This window comes from Leiobunum rupestre, chromosome 3 (genome assembly GCF_980474605.1).
Source record: "Leiobunum rupestre chromosome 3, qqLeiRupe1.1.hap1, whole genome shotgun sequence".
In the NCBI taxonomy this organism is placed as follows: Eukaryota; Metazoa; Arthropoda; class Arachnida; order Opiliones; family Sclerosomatidae; genus Leiobunum; species Leiobunum rupestre.
The window spans coordinates 21,943,546-21,959,770 of record NC_143386.1 but is presented as its reverse complement, the minus strand read 5'-3'; the positions used below and the strand labels follow the sequence as shown (position 1 = coordinate 21,959,770).

Below are 16,225 nucleotides of genomic sequence, written 5' to 3'. Positions count from 1 at the left end.
AACAATGATAATTTTTTTTCTTCTGGAGAAACACGAAACTCTTGTAAATAACTTTTTTAAAGCAACACGCGGGTCCAATCCAAGTATTCGGCTTAGTAGTTAGTACTGTTTAAAGTGTTCATTTTGTTCATCATGTACTCATTTTACGCCAATATTTTACTTGCTCTCACAATATTGGAATAAATTGGTTATGTTACGAAAAAAGAAACGTTTTAAAATATACTTAAATACGAATACTAAGTTTGGGCCCGCGCGTTGCTAAAAATTAATATTCTATTGAAAAAGTTAAAATCAAAATTACATATTTTCTCAGATGAAATTTTTTATGTGGAAACTAATACGATGATGGACACTGACGCTGAGAGTTCCATTACTAAAGATATATCAGTTGCTACAATTTCGTAGAAATTTCATTATCTCAAGCGAAACGCAGAAACTCGTTGGAATTCAATTCTAACAATGGTTGAACGTTTTTCGGAAAATTATGGTTAGTCTTTCATTGAATTTCTTTAATGCGTAGTTAGACAGTTTGGACTTAGAAGTTGGACAGTAGAATTTCAGAGTATTTCTTCCTTATATCCAGATTTATTTTAGACATTTCTTGAAAAAGAACAGTATAATATGGCACGGCATCCAGGACAAAATTCGCAGAAAATATAGGGCTACCTTTTAGAAATATACGGCTACCTTTTAGAAATATACGGCTACCTTTTAGAAATATACGGCTACCTTTTAGAAATATACGGCTACCTTTTAGAAATATACGGCTACCATCAGAAATATACGGCTACCTTTTAGAAATATAGGCCTAACTTCTTTGAAAATATAAGCCTACATTCAGAAATATAGGGCTACCTTTTTTAAAAATATAGGCCTAACTTCTTTGAAAATATAAGCCTACCTTGTTTAAAAATATAGGCTTACCTCGTTTAAAAATATAGGCCTACCTTGTTTAAAAATATAGGCTTACCTTGTTTAAAAATATAGGCCTACCTTGTTTAAAAATATAGGCTTACCTTGTTTAAAAATATTGGCCTACCTTGTTTAAAAATATAGGCCTAACTTCTTTGAAAATATAAGCCTACCTTGTTTAAAAATATAGGCCTAACTCGTTTAAAAATATAGGCCTACCTTGTTTAAAAATATAGGCCTACCTTGTTTAAAAATATAGGCTTACCTTGTTTAAAAATATAGGCCTACCTTGTTTAAAAATATAGGCTTACCTTGTTTAAAAATATAGGCCTACCTTGTTTAAAAATATAGGCTTACCTTGTTTAAAAATATAGGCCTACCTTGTTTAAAAATATAGGCCTACCTTGTTTAAAAATATAGGCCTTCCTTGTTTAAAAATATAGGCCTACCTTGTTTAAAAATATAGGGCTACCTTCGTTAAAAATATAGGGCTACCTTGTTTAAAAATATAGGCTTACCTTGTTTAAAAATATAGGCCTACCTTGTTTAAAAATATAGGCTTACCTTGTTTAAAAATATAGGCCTACCTTGTTTAAAAATATAGGCTTACCTTGTTTAAAAATATAGGCCTACCTTGTTTAAAAATATAGGCCTACCTTGTTTAAAAATATAGGCTTACCTTGTTTAAAAATATAGGCCTACCTTGTTTAAAAATATAGGCTTACCTTGTTTAAAAATATTGGCCTACCTTGTTTAAAAATATAGGCCTAACTTCTTTGAAAATATAAGCCTACCTTGTTTAAAAATATAGGCCTAACTCGTTTAAAAATATAGGCCTTCCTTGTTTAAAAATATAGGCCTACCTTGTTTAAAAATATAGGCTTACCTTGTTTAAAAATATAGGCTTACCTTGTTTAAAAATATAGGCCTACCTTGTTTAAAAATATAGGCCTACCTTGTTTAAAAATATAGGCTTACCTTGTTTAAAAATATAGGCCTACCTTGTTTAAAAATATAGGCTTACCTTGTTTAAAAATATAGGCCTACCTTGTTTAAAAATATAGGCCTACCTTGTTTAAAAATATAGGCTTACCTTGTTTAAAAATATAGGCCTACCTTGTTTAAAAATATAGGCTTACCTTGTTTAAAAATATTGGCCTACCTTGTTTGAAAATATAGGCCTAACTTCTTTGAAAATATAAGCCTACCTTGTTTAAAAATATAGGCCTAACTCGTTTAAAAATATAGGCCTTCCTTGTTTAAAAATATAGGCCTACCTTGTTTAAAAATATAGGCTTACCTTGTTTAAAAATATAGGCCTACCTTGTTTAAAAATATAGGCTTACCTTGTTTAAAAATATAGGCCTACCTTGTTTAAAAATATAGGCCTACCTTGTTTAAAAATATAGGCCTTCCTTGTTTAAAAATATAGGCCTACCTTGTTTAAAAATATAGGGCTACCTTCGTTAAAAATATAGGGCTACCTTTTTTAAAAATATGGGGTTGTCTTTTCGGTCGCTCAAAGCGGCACATCGCAAAATCTCAGAATATAATAAACTATAGTAGGATTCTACTATAGTGTCACTATTTAAGGATAAATTGTTGCAGAAGTATATAATATTACCAAAAGTCTTCATCTCCGAGGCTGCACTCGAAAATAACGGAGGTGTACAAAATTCCTGTAAAATTACAGATATTTGGTTCCTGTGAACGTAGCAAGGCTGCAATTAAAAACCTGTTCTAGACACGAGAAATATGAAGTACAATTAACAGTGATATTTAAATTACAGTTGTTCCAACATGAAATTTCCCGTTGCATTTACGGTAATTTTTACAATAATACCTTATTATCCTGTTGTGGCAATTACTGTTGTTCCAACATGACATTTCCTATTGTTTTTACTATAATTTTACAATAGGCTGTTGCTATAGGCCTACCCAAACTTAATTCTAATAATCGGTTACTACACAATAGTTGTACATAAGTGATCTAAACAAATGTTACTTGAAAAGCAATTTTAAATTTAAATAGATAAAACTATTTTATTGATGAATAATTTTTTTGAAAACCGTGATACAGCGAGAGTTAAATCAGGTTAAGTGAACCAAACATAATTACTACATCAACAAAAACCTCATCAAGAGTCTTTTTACAGGTAATATAAAATTATACTAAAAATCCTTTTAAAATTTATACCGTTATTAAAGTTCATAATTTCAAATTTATTAATAAAATTAAAAAATTCTGCCATTGTTCGTCAACACTTGTATTTCTGTGAAATTAAAATATTAAATTATAAACGTGACTTTTTCTGCTCTTTAATACTTCATTTAATTTAGCAGTTCATGTTATTGGAAATTATCAGCTTCAGCTATCTTGTCTGTTTGCCATTGATGGAGATACTCGAGATGAAACTTACTCAAATCCAGCTGTTTCTCGTTCCTCAATCTTGATTTTAATAAATTCAGACAAAATATTTTTCAATTTGAAACTCTTCAGCAGTTTTCGCTGTCTTCTTTGAGCTAAACAATATAATACTTTTAATAAATGCTAATTCTTCGTACGAAATCTCAATTATTGAACCAAAAACATACATGTGCACCTTAAGCAGAGTCATAAAGGTTGTATGCAGGTTCTTACAACAGTAGTGATTAAAATACAATTGCAAATTGTTTTAGCAAAAACGTTTAAAAGGATAGTTAAAGGGGCTCCAAAGTTCGGTGGGAAAATGTGCGTAAAGTCAGTAAAGTGCGAAATTTACGGTTGACTCTGCCCGCCTCTGCCAAGGCCGAGTGAGTGGTTGGGAGAAATGAAAAGCATGCTCAATTTTCTTTTTTTTTGCCACCGAACTTTGGAGCCCCTTTAAATTTCAAACTAAAATTTTTGAAAAAAAGTGAAATTTTTCACCTACTACCTTACTCAATAGGTGACCACAGACTAATTAATATAAATTTCGAAGGTATTTAAAGGAAACGTATCTTACATTTCACCCAGAATCACATTTATTGAATCCAAAAATGTTTCCAATTCTTCAGACTTGGGAAAGGTTGTTTTAAGAAGTGTTAAAAAAATGCAAGTTTGAAAAATCGGCCCCTAAAACTGGTAATTATTTTCTGCAATGATTGCATCGCCCTGCCCTATTTACACCACTAACTATTTCTCTCGAAACATTGACGTCAGGAGTAATAAGTACAGTTTCAATTTCCAGTAGGGTATACGAACAAATTAAATAATGAAATAACTATGGGTCATTAGATATGGATTTATTAAGTTATGCCAGCCGCATTGGCCGATACCAGAAGTAAATGATTTGAAGTTATTGAAATAGCGTTCAGAATCGGAAGGCGTTTTCCTTATGAAAATGATGAGAAAATCGAGTCAAATAAAAGCTAATTTCCATCCCCGTCTTTTGACGTGTTAATTGCACCTGGGAATTGTTGGTAAAGCTATTTCTATGTGTAAAAAATGGTTCTTAAAAACAAAAACTTTTTTTCGGCCTAGGAGCGCGCAAAATTTCAAATTGGAGGTAAAAATGTAACTTCATAAGGAAAACGCTTCCAACATGGGGAGTATAGGAGTCTGATAACTGCAGCTCATTTACTTCTGCCGATACGTATATAAGGGAAAATTCTTGTTAAAGTGAACATGCTCATGATAATTCTGACATGTTTTCTAGTGCTTGCTTATTCTATCGGCGGATCTTAAAAAAATGTTTGAAGAAATGTTTATGAATCGGCGTTTTCCCGGTGTTTATGTTAAAATACTTATAATTATTTTTTTTTGGAATCCAACCCACCGGAATTAAATAGGCCTAACGAATCCCGAGATCCACTTGCAATTCATCCTATTTATTTTCTTTTGGAAACACATAAGTTGAGTTGGAAAAAATCTCGAATTTCTCCCCCCCCCCACGAAACTGACTCCCCCCGGGTAGCAAAGTGAACGATGCTGAATGGTTGAGTTTTGGTTTTTTGGTAGATAAAGAGTTTTTAGTTTATTATTAACTATTCGTCTACGTTGATATTTAATAACTGCAAAAACCAATTTTCAGCAGGAATATTGCTATATTGATATGAAACGTCTTTATAACGTTTTTTTAAAACTGAACTGTATGGGGATATTTTGTGGGTAATTTTGGTATAAACTGAACGTTATTTTTAAGTAAATAAATGTACCATAAATCTACTTAAATATTCATTATTCAAAGGAAGCTTATTTTTTTATAAATTAATTAAAAAGCCCAAATCACCCTTATTCGCTAAAATCGCTACCGAAAACAATAATCCCTTTCGGCAGCAGTCTTAACACCGTGACCGTAAAATTTCCTTATTCGCTACCGTAACGAGTTTATATAGGTGGCGCAGCGACGCTGAAGTTTTCGGTAGCGAATACAGTCTAGCTGCAAAAGCAGAAGTTTAAGTAGAATATTGATACACGATTTATACCTCGAAGCAGACAACAAAGCTTTAGCGCCATTTCGCCACCTACACTCGTTTCCCTATCGTCCATACAAAACAATTGTTCAACCTGAGGTTAAGACCGCGTCCCATTTGATAAATCCAAAATAACGTAGCAATAACGTTTCATTAACGTAAACAACGAGGTTACTTTATTGATATTAACTCAACGTTATTTATTAGTTATTAACTCAACTAATCTTTATCTCATTAAGCCATAAAATACATTATACTTATTATCCGCCCTAAAACCAAGATTTTGGTTATTTGTACCTTCGAAAAGGTTATTAATACTGAAACTAGTGCATATTTTGTACTATGGCAAAAAAATTGTTAGCTGACGTTTCGCGGAAAACTAACTCCTCTCGAACACGGCCAACTTTGATCTCTCGCGCATCTCTTGTATGTAGCGCGAACAGCGCGTGATCAAAGTTAGCCGTGTCTGACCGTTAACTACGAGCAAACCAAAGCAGCATTTGAAATTAACGGTGGAAACCAAAGCAGCATTTGAAATAAACGGTGGAAACCAAAGCAGCATTTGAAATAAACGGTGGACACTTTAAACGAATCGAGTTGGAAGAGAAAAGAATGGTAAATAAAATTTAAATGATCTTTTTATTCACTTATTTAGTTAGGGGGAAATATAAAATTAGTAGGTATTTGTTCAATTGGACAATAACTTAACAGTTAACCCTAGGCGACATACCCGGCCTAGGCTTACAATCATTTTGGCGGCTTTGGCAACATGCATGCAGGCAGGAATGAGGCCCAAATTAAACTAGAAGTGTTGCTAGTTACCATAGTTTTAAAGGTTTTTTTTCGTGCATCTAGTAACATTTATAATAATTTTATATTTGAGGTGTTGTTTCCATTTGCTTTTACACTTTAAAATTTCTTGATCTTAATTAGCTGTAAACAAAACCTTGCCCAACTAATTGCATAGTGTGCAAACAAATAAATGTGTGTTGGTATCATGAATTGTAAAACTATCATATTCACACTTCGCAATTATAAATTGTTGACAACTAATAATTGCAAATGCCCCTTGTGGCTGTTGTCATCTCTTTAATGAAGTGTAATGGCTTTCAAAAAAAACTTTATATTAATTATAATTAAAGTTTGGTTTTGAAGGTGACTTGTTATGTGCAATATTTCCTTTCAACAGCTAAACTGATTTTTCATTTCATTTTAGGGATTTTATTGGTTTTTGATTCACGATACTTGTATATTTACCCATGCTCAAGCCCAGAATCTGAAATTAACTTGAGAAATGATAAATATAGATTTAAAGGAGTCAAGATGAACAGGTTAATTAGTTTCGTAAATTCAATAATGTAACGAAAATGAAAAAAAACTGAAATACAACAGGAATATTTTCATATCAACGAATACTTTCCAAACTCAGAGCCTCTTTTTATAAACTATAACCCCAGGAGCCTGGTACATGGGTCAATAGACCCAGAAGCTCCCATGAGTATGGACTGCAAATCCAGTGACCCCCCTAGCCCCACAGATAGGGACAGTATATATAATACAGGAAGATGATGACAATAATAGCTAAAAAAGTATTTGAGGGAGAGTTCAATTACACATGTTTCTACTGAAGGAACTCCTGCGAGCTGCTTTATAGCAGAACCCAGTTTAAAATATAATTAAAACTAAGCTGACATTGGGTCTAGTCTTCTGTGGCCATTATTCCGATCTTAATAATATAATTGGCCCAGAAATATTTCAACTAACTTCAAGGAAATATACTTCAAGTTTGAGATTAAATAAAGTTTTTCACCCTGAGCCAAAATTCTAAACATTTTTCTTGAAATATAATTCCAAGTTGTTAAATTAATGTTAGTTTAGGGTAAGATAAGGTTTCATATAAGGAGATGGTCAAATTGGTCCAGAAATATTCCATCTACCTTTAATTTTTATCTTGAAGCGGGAGGAAATATACATGAAGTTGGAGATTAAATAAATTTTTTCACCCTGAGCCAAAACTCTAAATATTTTTCTTGAAATTTAATTCCAAGTTGTTAAATTAATGTTAGGTTAGGGTAAAATAAGCTCTCCTATAAGGAGATGGTCAAATTGGTCCAGAAATATTCCATCTACCTTTTATTTTTATCTTGAAGCGGGAGGAAATATACTTGAAGTTTGAGATTAAATAAAGTTTTTCACCCTGAGCTGAAATTCTAAAAATTTTTCTTGAAATATAATTCCAAGTTCTTAAATTAATGTCAGCTTAGGGTAAAATAATCAAATTTTACCAATATTTAAAATTTGCCTTTTTTATTTGAAGTAAAATGCAAATTTCTGAGTGTAACAACTTCTTTGCTTAAAGTTGTTACATAACGTTTAACTCTTTGGGAGTTACAAGTTAGTCATTTAAATTACCTGATTTTGAAAATATTGTAAGAAAAAATATTTTTTGTAAATAAAAATAAAGTTCTTTCTAAGGCATTCTGGTCTTTTTATTTAGAAACTGGCATTACAATCTAAATGGATAGGATTCATTTCAACGCGGATAATTTAACTGTTTAAGTGTTCTACTGTGTTTCCGGTGTGTTCTTTAATTGATCAAGTGAGCCAATTTTGTTGCGCAGGTGATCTTTTAGTGCTCTATTTTGAACTGTTTTTGAAACACTTTCAGAATGCCAAAAAACACTACAAGATCACTCAGGAACACTAAAAACACACCAAAAAACAATTAAACAGTAGTGTTCTCTTATGTGTTTCCTAAGTGAGCAAGTGAGCCAATTTTGTTGCGCTGGTGATCTTTAAGTTATCCACCTGTACACACTTTTGAATTGCTTAAAGAACGTATTATTCACGCTTGTAGATCACTATAGTACACTAGTTACACACACACGAAGTAATATGTTCCAAATGTGATCTCTTGGTGTATAGTGATCCGATTTTGTTGCGCACTTTTAGCGTGCTTTTAGTGATTTACTAGTGAACCTTTTTTTGCAGTGTTGTTGTAACGTATTCAATACGTTGGGTTATAAACGTTTCAAATACGTTTATGGTAATAACGTTGATAATTGGTTATTCTTTGTATATATATTAACGTTTTATTATACGTTACAAAACACGTCTAATCACCGGTCATCGCGCTATGTACTATCAACGTTTACCTTAGCTTATTATCAACCGTTTAAAAACGGTTAATTAACGAGATTTTGCTACCCGGGAGGCCGAAAGACTCGCCCAAAAAGAATTATTGTCGAAATATTAAAATCAGTCTTCGTGAGACACACAAAATTTCACTTTCTCACGCGGTAGTAATAGAGTGCAAAGTTAAGATGTACCACTTTCACTTTCGCTGTAGCTACTGTTGTCATGCGCAGAAACGATTTTTGAGTTAGTTCTGCATTTTTCGTCTAATCAGCCGGCAATTTTCACCGCTCATTTTTTGACCGAAAACAGTCGTGCCTGAACATGGATTATCGTGAAAAAAATTATCTTAAACCTTTTAATGAAACTGATGTTCTCAATGCGTTTTGAGCCGTTCTAGTGAACACAAAAATTACTAATGATAGTCAATCTTCAGTTTCAAGTCCTAATCCGCAATTACATCCACGAGGACCACGAGACATCATAAATAATCGACCACATAGGGAATCTACCCGGGAGTCGGAAATTAAATCTGATAACATGAAGTTTAAGCCAAATAATAGGTTCGTATTTATCACTCAAATTTTTAATATTTCTTAATCTAAATATAAGTTTAATATATTTTAAGGAAACGGAAACTTAATGATAAGGACAGTAAACCCAGTTTTTCTTTTAAACAAGTCGTCCTACTTCCTGAGTACATCACTAGGTGAAAACTCGGAACAACTCCTTCTGCGTTGAGTTTGCAAGTTCTCTCTCCACTGGATTAAGGGGTTTTCCCCCGAGTTCTTCGGTTTCCCCTTCCATAAAAACTTGTCGAGGTTAACGGTAATAGTAAGTGTAGGGAGCTTTTGGCTCACGTGGCTTGCGACCAGCCCACCACCCTCCTACGCATTGTAACCCGGCCACCTGAATTAAGGGCTTCAAAAGTCGCATGATGACGTAGGGCTAAGGTGGTGCCTTGGGTATTAGCCTAGCTGATTATTATTATTATTAATCCCAGAGAAACAGGAAAAGCTTCGATTGCGCAAAAAGGGTTCGTGAAATTCAATAAATCTTGGACAGAAGTTTAAGTTCAAGAAGCAATTAAAGAGAAATTCCCAAAACTTGAAAATGGAAAGTAAGTAACGCAATTTAATTAAATTTTATACTATAACATTCATTTAAACTATTATTTTCGAATAGTTTTGATCTAGTGATGGCTACTGATAAAAAACTGAATAAAATAAAAATCTGCAAAAAAGAATCCCTTGATGCAAATTATATAAGTTATATATGGAAACAAAAGATTTTGTATGTCAAATATAAATCAGATTTAAAACTCTGCAACTTAGTTTCGTCATCAGAAGATGAATCTGGCGACTTTGAACTGCCTGACATCAAAGAAAGCCTGAAAACACAGCCAGAATCAACAAATTTGGAACTTAAAGTGCCTAATCCCACCACCGATGTTTTTGATTTCTATTATGATTCCAACATTTTTCTGACAAAGAAAAGTGTGAAGCTCGTGCAGTGAGTAAACCAGTGGAGTCAGGACTCATTAATCATTCTTATGCCAGTGCTGCCAGTACAGACTATTTAGATAATAGTGACCGTCTATCATTTTACGAAACATGCTTGTCGGAAAGTGAGACTTTTGGATCGAAATATGAAAACTACCTGACAATTTCAGATGATGAAAAATCATGTGATATCACAAAATGTGAAGAAAATCTTGCGCAAGTCGAGAATGATTGCTCTGAAACTGTAACACTATCTGTAATTGTGGAAATACTAACCAAACAAATTAAAGTCGAAATAACCTCAAATTTCAATATCAATCGTGATACAGTATTGAAGTCTACTCTTCGTGCCTTTAATAGAAAAAATTTTAAACCTGAAAACAAAATAGACGTGATTTTCATGGACGCATTTGACATACCTGAAGGTGCTATTGATGAAGGAGGCCCACTACCAGAGTTTTTAAGACTGTTGATAAACGAAATTGTAAAAAGCCATCTATTTTCTGGACCCGATGAAGCTCGAAGTCTAACACTCAATGCTAAAGCACTGACTGATAATTGGTATTTCAATGCTGAGCAAGCTTTCGCTATGTCATTAGTTCATGGGGGTAGTGGTCCCAAATGTCTTTCCAAAGGGAAATATGAAAACCTTGTAACCTTAGACTTAAGAAAGGTTGAAGTTACTTTGGATGAGGTATATGACGAAGATTTCAAAACCACACTACAAGAAATTCTAGACTGCACAAGTCAAGAAGAAATATCAACCATTGCAATTGCAGCTGGAATATCAAAATTGGTTCCGAACTTGGAAGAAAGACAACAGTTTGTTAACCACATCATTCGTTTTTGGGTTTTAAACCGTGTAAGCGAAGGTTGAATACAATTCATTGGTGGTCTTCAGAAACTCGGTGTTTTCGTGAAATGCAAGCTTATCCAAAAGTCTTCGAAGCAGAATTTTGCTACCAGGAAAGAAAAATAGATTCCGACTCCTTTTTGAAATTATTCAAAAAGAAAGTAGAATATTCTCAAGGCAATAAATACAAAATAGAACTGGAAATTATGGGTTTCTTTTCCGACTGTGAACTTGGTGAGACCGCAGTTAGTGTACAACAACTCATGATTTTTGCCACAGGATCTGAAAATATTCCTCCTTTGGGATTTGATGTGGAACCTTCAATTGGTTTCTTGCATATGGAAGAAGGAAATTCAGAAAACGTGCTCTACCCAAAAGCCAATACGTGTGCGTTGAAATTATTCTTACCTACCCATCTCCATGAAAATTATAAAGAATTTTCCCAGAATATGGATTTTGGAATTTTAAATGCATATGGTTTTGGATATGCTTAAATGAGCTTTATTTAACTATGTAGAATAAGGTTAATAGTTTTTTGTGTAAGTGATACAAACAAATTTCAATTGTTTTAATAATTTTCAAACATTTCAATATTACTGCTATTGTTTCAATATTACTGCTATTGTTTCAATATTACTGCTATACTAAATTTACAAAATTATTGCACGACGGATACTTCATGGTTCAATATTTTATTAAAATTAAAGGTTTACGCTAGCTTTCGGGTCGAAACCCCTCTTCAGGCGTTCTGTTTACAATGATTCTAAAATCTAAATTCAATAATTTAATAATTTTGTAAATTTAGTATAGAACTTCCACCATGGTTATAAAATTAAATATTTATGATTACTGCTATTGTTTCAATATTACTGCTATTGTTTCAATATTACTGCTATTGTTTCAATATTACTGCTATTATTTCAATATTGTCGAATACTCCTAATTACTTTATAAATTTTCCCTGGAAAAATTTTACCTGAATTTTTTATAATCAACTATATATTAAAAATAAGTCGCCTTAAAAATATTTAAGAATACTTAATTTCAAGAAGACAAGTATAGCACTTCATAAATAATAATTTTCTAATTTTTTATGAACAAAATTTCTTTTAGTAATACCCCTTTTCAAAATTACTTTATACATTTGCCCTGTAAAAAATATATTAAATAAAAAAAACTAAATGAAAATTATTCGCTTTTAATTCTATCATTGTAAAACCATTTTAGAAAAATACATAATTTTCAAGAATGTTTTCCCCATTGTTTCATAATATCTGAAACCCATTTCAAGAAGACAAGAAGCACTTCATAAATTATATATTTTTTATTTTTTTGTGATCACATAATTTTTTGGTTGTAGTACCCACAAACAACTGTGTAAAATTTATCATTTGCTAAAAGACGCCATTTTGCAAACTTATCTTTGAATAAATGAAACTTGCAAAAAAATTTTATCATTCTTTATAATATATTTTGTCTTTTTGTATAAAAATTAACGACCAGGCGCGTAGGAACGTTTTGGATTAAAGGGGTACAGCTTGAATGCTCAATTTGGCGCCCCCCTCATCGACAGGCTTTTTGCACCCCTTCTAAAACCATTTGGCACGTGATACCCATATTTTAAATAAATTATATAGGGTAAAAATATATGAATTTATTACGGACAACTCATGAGATTGATTATAACAAAAACAAAATCCCGACGGTGTAATATACCAAATCCCTTGTGGCGCTTGCCCCGATAAGTATGTTGGAGAGACTATGCGACCAGTCCTAACCCGAATTAAAGAACATCAACGCGCAATAATTAACCGCGACCCTCACAATAGCCTAGCACATCATACAATAAACTCCGGTCACATAATAAATTTCAACAACAAATCAATTTTACACACCGAGAAACATAATTTCAAACGTAAATTCGTAGAAAATTTTTTATTAAAAATTAGGCAATTTAAACTTAGATAAAGACGGTGATATATCTCCTATTTGGGATATCGATAATATTGACGTAGTCTCTCCAACTACATCTTCATAAACTTAATTGTTGTAATTCTAAAAAAAATTATTTGTTAAAAATATTGTTAGATTTATACTTTATGTCACTACTCTGTATACAAATTTACCTAGAAACATGACGTCATTTAACCACCTGCTAATATTTATAACTACCCTTGTTCTTTTTAATCCCACTACACTTGACAAAGGACTTCCTTAAGTCCGAAACGTTGTGTCTTAACGCTGATGTCTTTTTTCATCACGTTTCGTATGTTGTATGTTTATTTTTTTAAATGTTTTAAAATTATTAAAGTATTTTCAAAATAGTACAATCAATCTCATGAGTAGTCCGTAATAAATTCATATATTTTTATTTAATACCACCATGACAAAAATCAGTTCTTTTATTCAAATTATATAGGGTGTATACCAAAATTTCCTTTATTTTAAAAGTTGAAGTTAATTTTTTTAACACTATTTAAAACAACCTTTCCCAAGTCTGAAGAATTGGAAACATTTTTGGATTCAATAAATGTGATTCTGGGTGAAATGTAAGATACGTTTCCTTTAAATACCTTCGAAATTTATATTAATTAGTCTGTGGTCACCCATTGAGTAAGGTAGTAGGTGAAACATTTCCATTTTTTTTCAAAAATTTTAGTTTGAAATTTAAAGGGGCTCCAAAGTTCGGTGGCAAAAAAAAAGAAAATTGAGCATGCTTTTCATTTCCCCCAACCCCTCACTCGGCCTTGGCAGAGGCGGGCAGAGGCATCCGTAAATTTCGCACTTTACTGACTTTACGCACATTTTCCCACCGAACTTTGGAGCCCCTTTAACTATCCTTTTAAACATTTTTGCTAAAACAAATTGCAATTGTATTTTAATCACTACTGTTGTAAGAACCTGCATAAAACCTTTATGACTCTGCTTAAGGTGCACATGTATGTTTTTGGTTCAATAATTGAGATTTCGTACGAAGAATTAGCATTTATTAAAAGTATTATATTGTTTAGCTCAAAGAAGACAGCGAAAACTGCTGAAGAGTTTCAAATTGAAAAATATTTTGTCTGAATTTATTAAAATCAAGATTGAGGAACGAGAAACAGCTGGATTTGAGTAAGTTTCATCTCGAGTATCTCCATCAATGGCAAACAGACAAGATAGCTGAAGCTGATAATTTCCAATAACATGAACTGCTAAATTAAATGAAGTATTAAAGAGCAGAAAAAGTCACGTTTATAATTTAATATTTTAATTTCACAGAAATACAAGTGTTGACGAACGATGGCAGAGTTTTTTAATTTTATTAATAAATTTGAAATTATGAACTTTAATAACGGTATAAATTTTAAAAGGATTTTTAGTATAATTTTATATTACCTGTAAAAAGACTCTTGATGAGGTTTTTGTTGATGTAGTAATTATGTTTGGTTCACTTAACCTGATTTAACTCTCGCTGTATCACGGTTTTCAAAAAAATTATTCATCAATAAAATAGTTTTATCTATTTAAATTTAAAATTGCTTTTCAAGTAACATTTGTTTAGATCACTTATGTACAACTATTGTGTAGTAACCGATTATTAGAATTAAGTTTGGGTAGGCCTATAGCAACAGCCTATTGTAAAATTATAGTAAAAACAATAGGAAATGTCATGTTGGAACAACAGTAATTGCCACAACAGGATAATAAGGTATTATTGTAAAAATTACCGTAAATGCAACGGGAAATTTCATGTTGGAACAACTGTAATTTAAATATCACTGTTAATTGTACTTCATATTTCTCGTGTCTAGAACAGGTTTTTAATTGCAGCCTTGCTACGTTCACAGGAACAAAATACCTGTAATTTTACAGGAATTTTGTACACCTCCGTTATTTTCGAGTGCAGCCTCGGAGATGAAGACTTTTGGTAATATTATATACTTCTGCAACAATTTATCCTTAAATAGTGACACTATAGTAGAATCCTACTATAGTTTATTATATTCTGAGATTTTGCGATGTGCCACTTTGAGCGACCGAAAAGACAACCCCATATTTTTAAAAAAGGTAGCCCTATATTTTTAACGAAGGTAGCCCTATATTTTTAAACAAGGTAGGCCTATATTTTTAAACAAGGAAGGCCTATATTTTTAAACAAGGTAGGCCTATATTTTTAAACAAGGTAGGCCTATATTTTTAAACAAGGTAAGCCTATATTTTTAAACAAGGTAGGCCTATATTTTTAAACAAGGTAAGCCTATATTTTTAAACAAGGTAGGCCTATATTTTTAAACAAGGTAGGCCTATATTTTTAAACGAGTTAGGCCTATATTTTTAAACAAGGTAGGCTTATATTTTCAAAGAAGTTAGGCCTATATTTTTAAACAAGGTAGGCCTATATTTTTAAACAAGGAAGGCCTATATTTTTAAACAAGGTAGGCCTATATTTTTAAACAAGGTAGGCCTATATTTTTAAACAAGGTAAGCCTATATTTTTAAACAAGGTAAGCCTATATTTTTAAACAAGGTAAGCCTATATTTTTAAACAAGGTAGGCCTATATTTTTAAACAAGGTAGGCCTATATTTTTAAACGAGTTAGGCCTATATTTTTAAACAAGGTAGGCTTATATTTTCAAAGAAGTTAGGCCTATATTTTTAAACAAGGTAGGCCAATATTTTTAAACAAGGTAAGCCTATATTTTTAAACAAGGTAGGCCTATATTTTTAAACAAGGTAAGCCTATATTTTTAAACAAGGTAGGCCTATATTTTTAAACAAGGAAGGCTTATATTTTCAAAGAAGTTAGGCCTATATTTTTAAAAAAGGTAGCCCTATATTTCTGAATGTAGGCTTATATTTTCAAAGAAGTTAGGCCTATATTTCTAAAGGTAGGCCTATATTTCTAAAAGGTAGCCGTATATTTCTGATGGTAGCCGTATATTTCTAAAAGGTAGCTGTATATTTCTAAAAGGTAGCCCTATATTTTCTGCGAATTTTGTCCTGGATGGCGTGCCATATTATACTGTTCTTTTTAAAGATATGTCTAAAATAAATCTGGATATATGGAAGAAATACTCTGAAATTCTACTGTCCAACTTCAAAGCCAAACTGTCTAACTACGCATTAAAGAAATTCAATGAAAGACTAACCATAATTTTCCGAAAAACGTTCAACCATTGTTAGAATTGAATTCCAACGAGTTTCTGCGTTTCGCTTGAGATAATGAAATTTCTACGAAATTGTAGCAACTGATATAACTTTAGTAATGGAACTCTCAGCGTCAGTGTCCATCATCGTATTAGTTTCCACATAAAAAATTTCATCTGAGAAAATATGTAATTTTGATTTTAACTTTTTCAATAGAATATTAATTTTTAGCAACGCGCGGGCCCAAACTTAGTATTC

The 16,225-nt window shown here is 32.0% G+C and overlaps 1 protein-coding gene across 1 annotated transcript; it reads left to right on the top strand.

Moving 5' to 3' along the window:
* The first annotated feature begins 10,904 nt into the window (after positions 1 to 10,904).
* Positions 10,905 to 11,330, top strand: LOC149949812 (G2/M phase-specific E3 ubiquitin-protein ligase-like). The gene has a single exon (XM_090169509.1). The coding sequence runs from the start codon at positions 10,905 to 10,907 to the stop codon at positions 11,328 to 11,330; it is 426 nt and encodes a 141-aa protein (XP_090025635.1).
* The last annotated feature ends 4,895 nt before the right edge of the window (positions 11,331 to 16,225 follow it).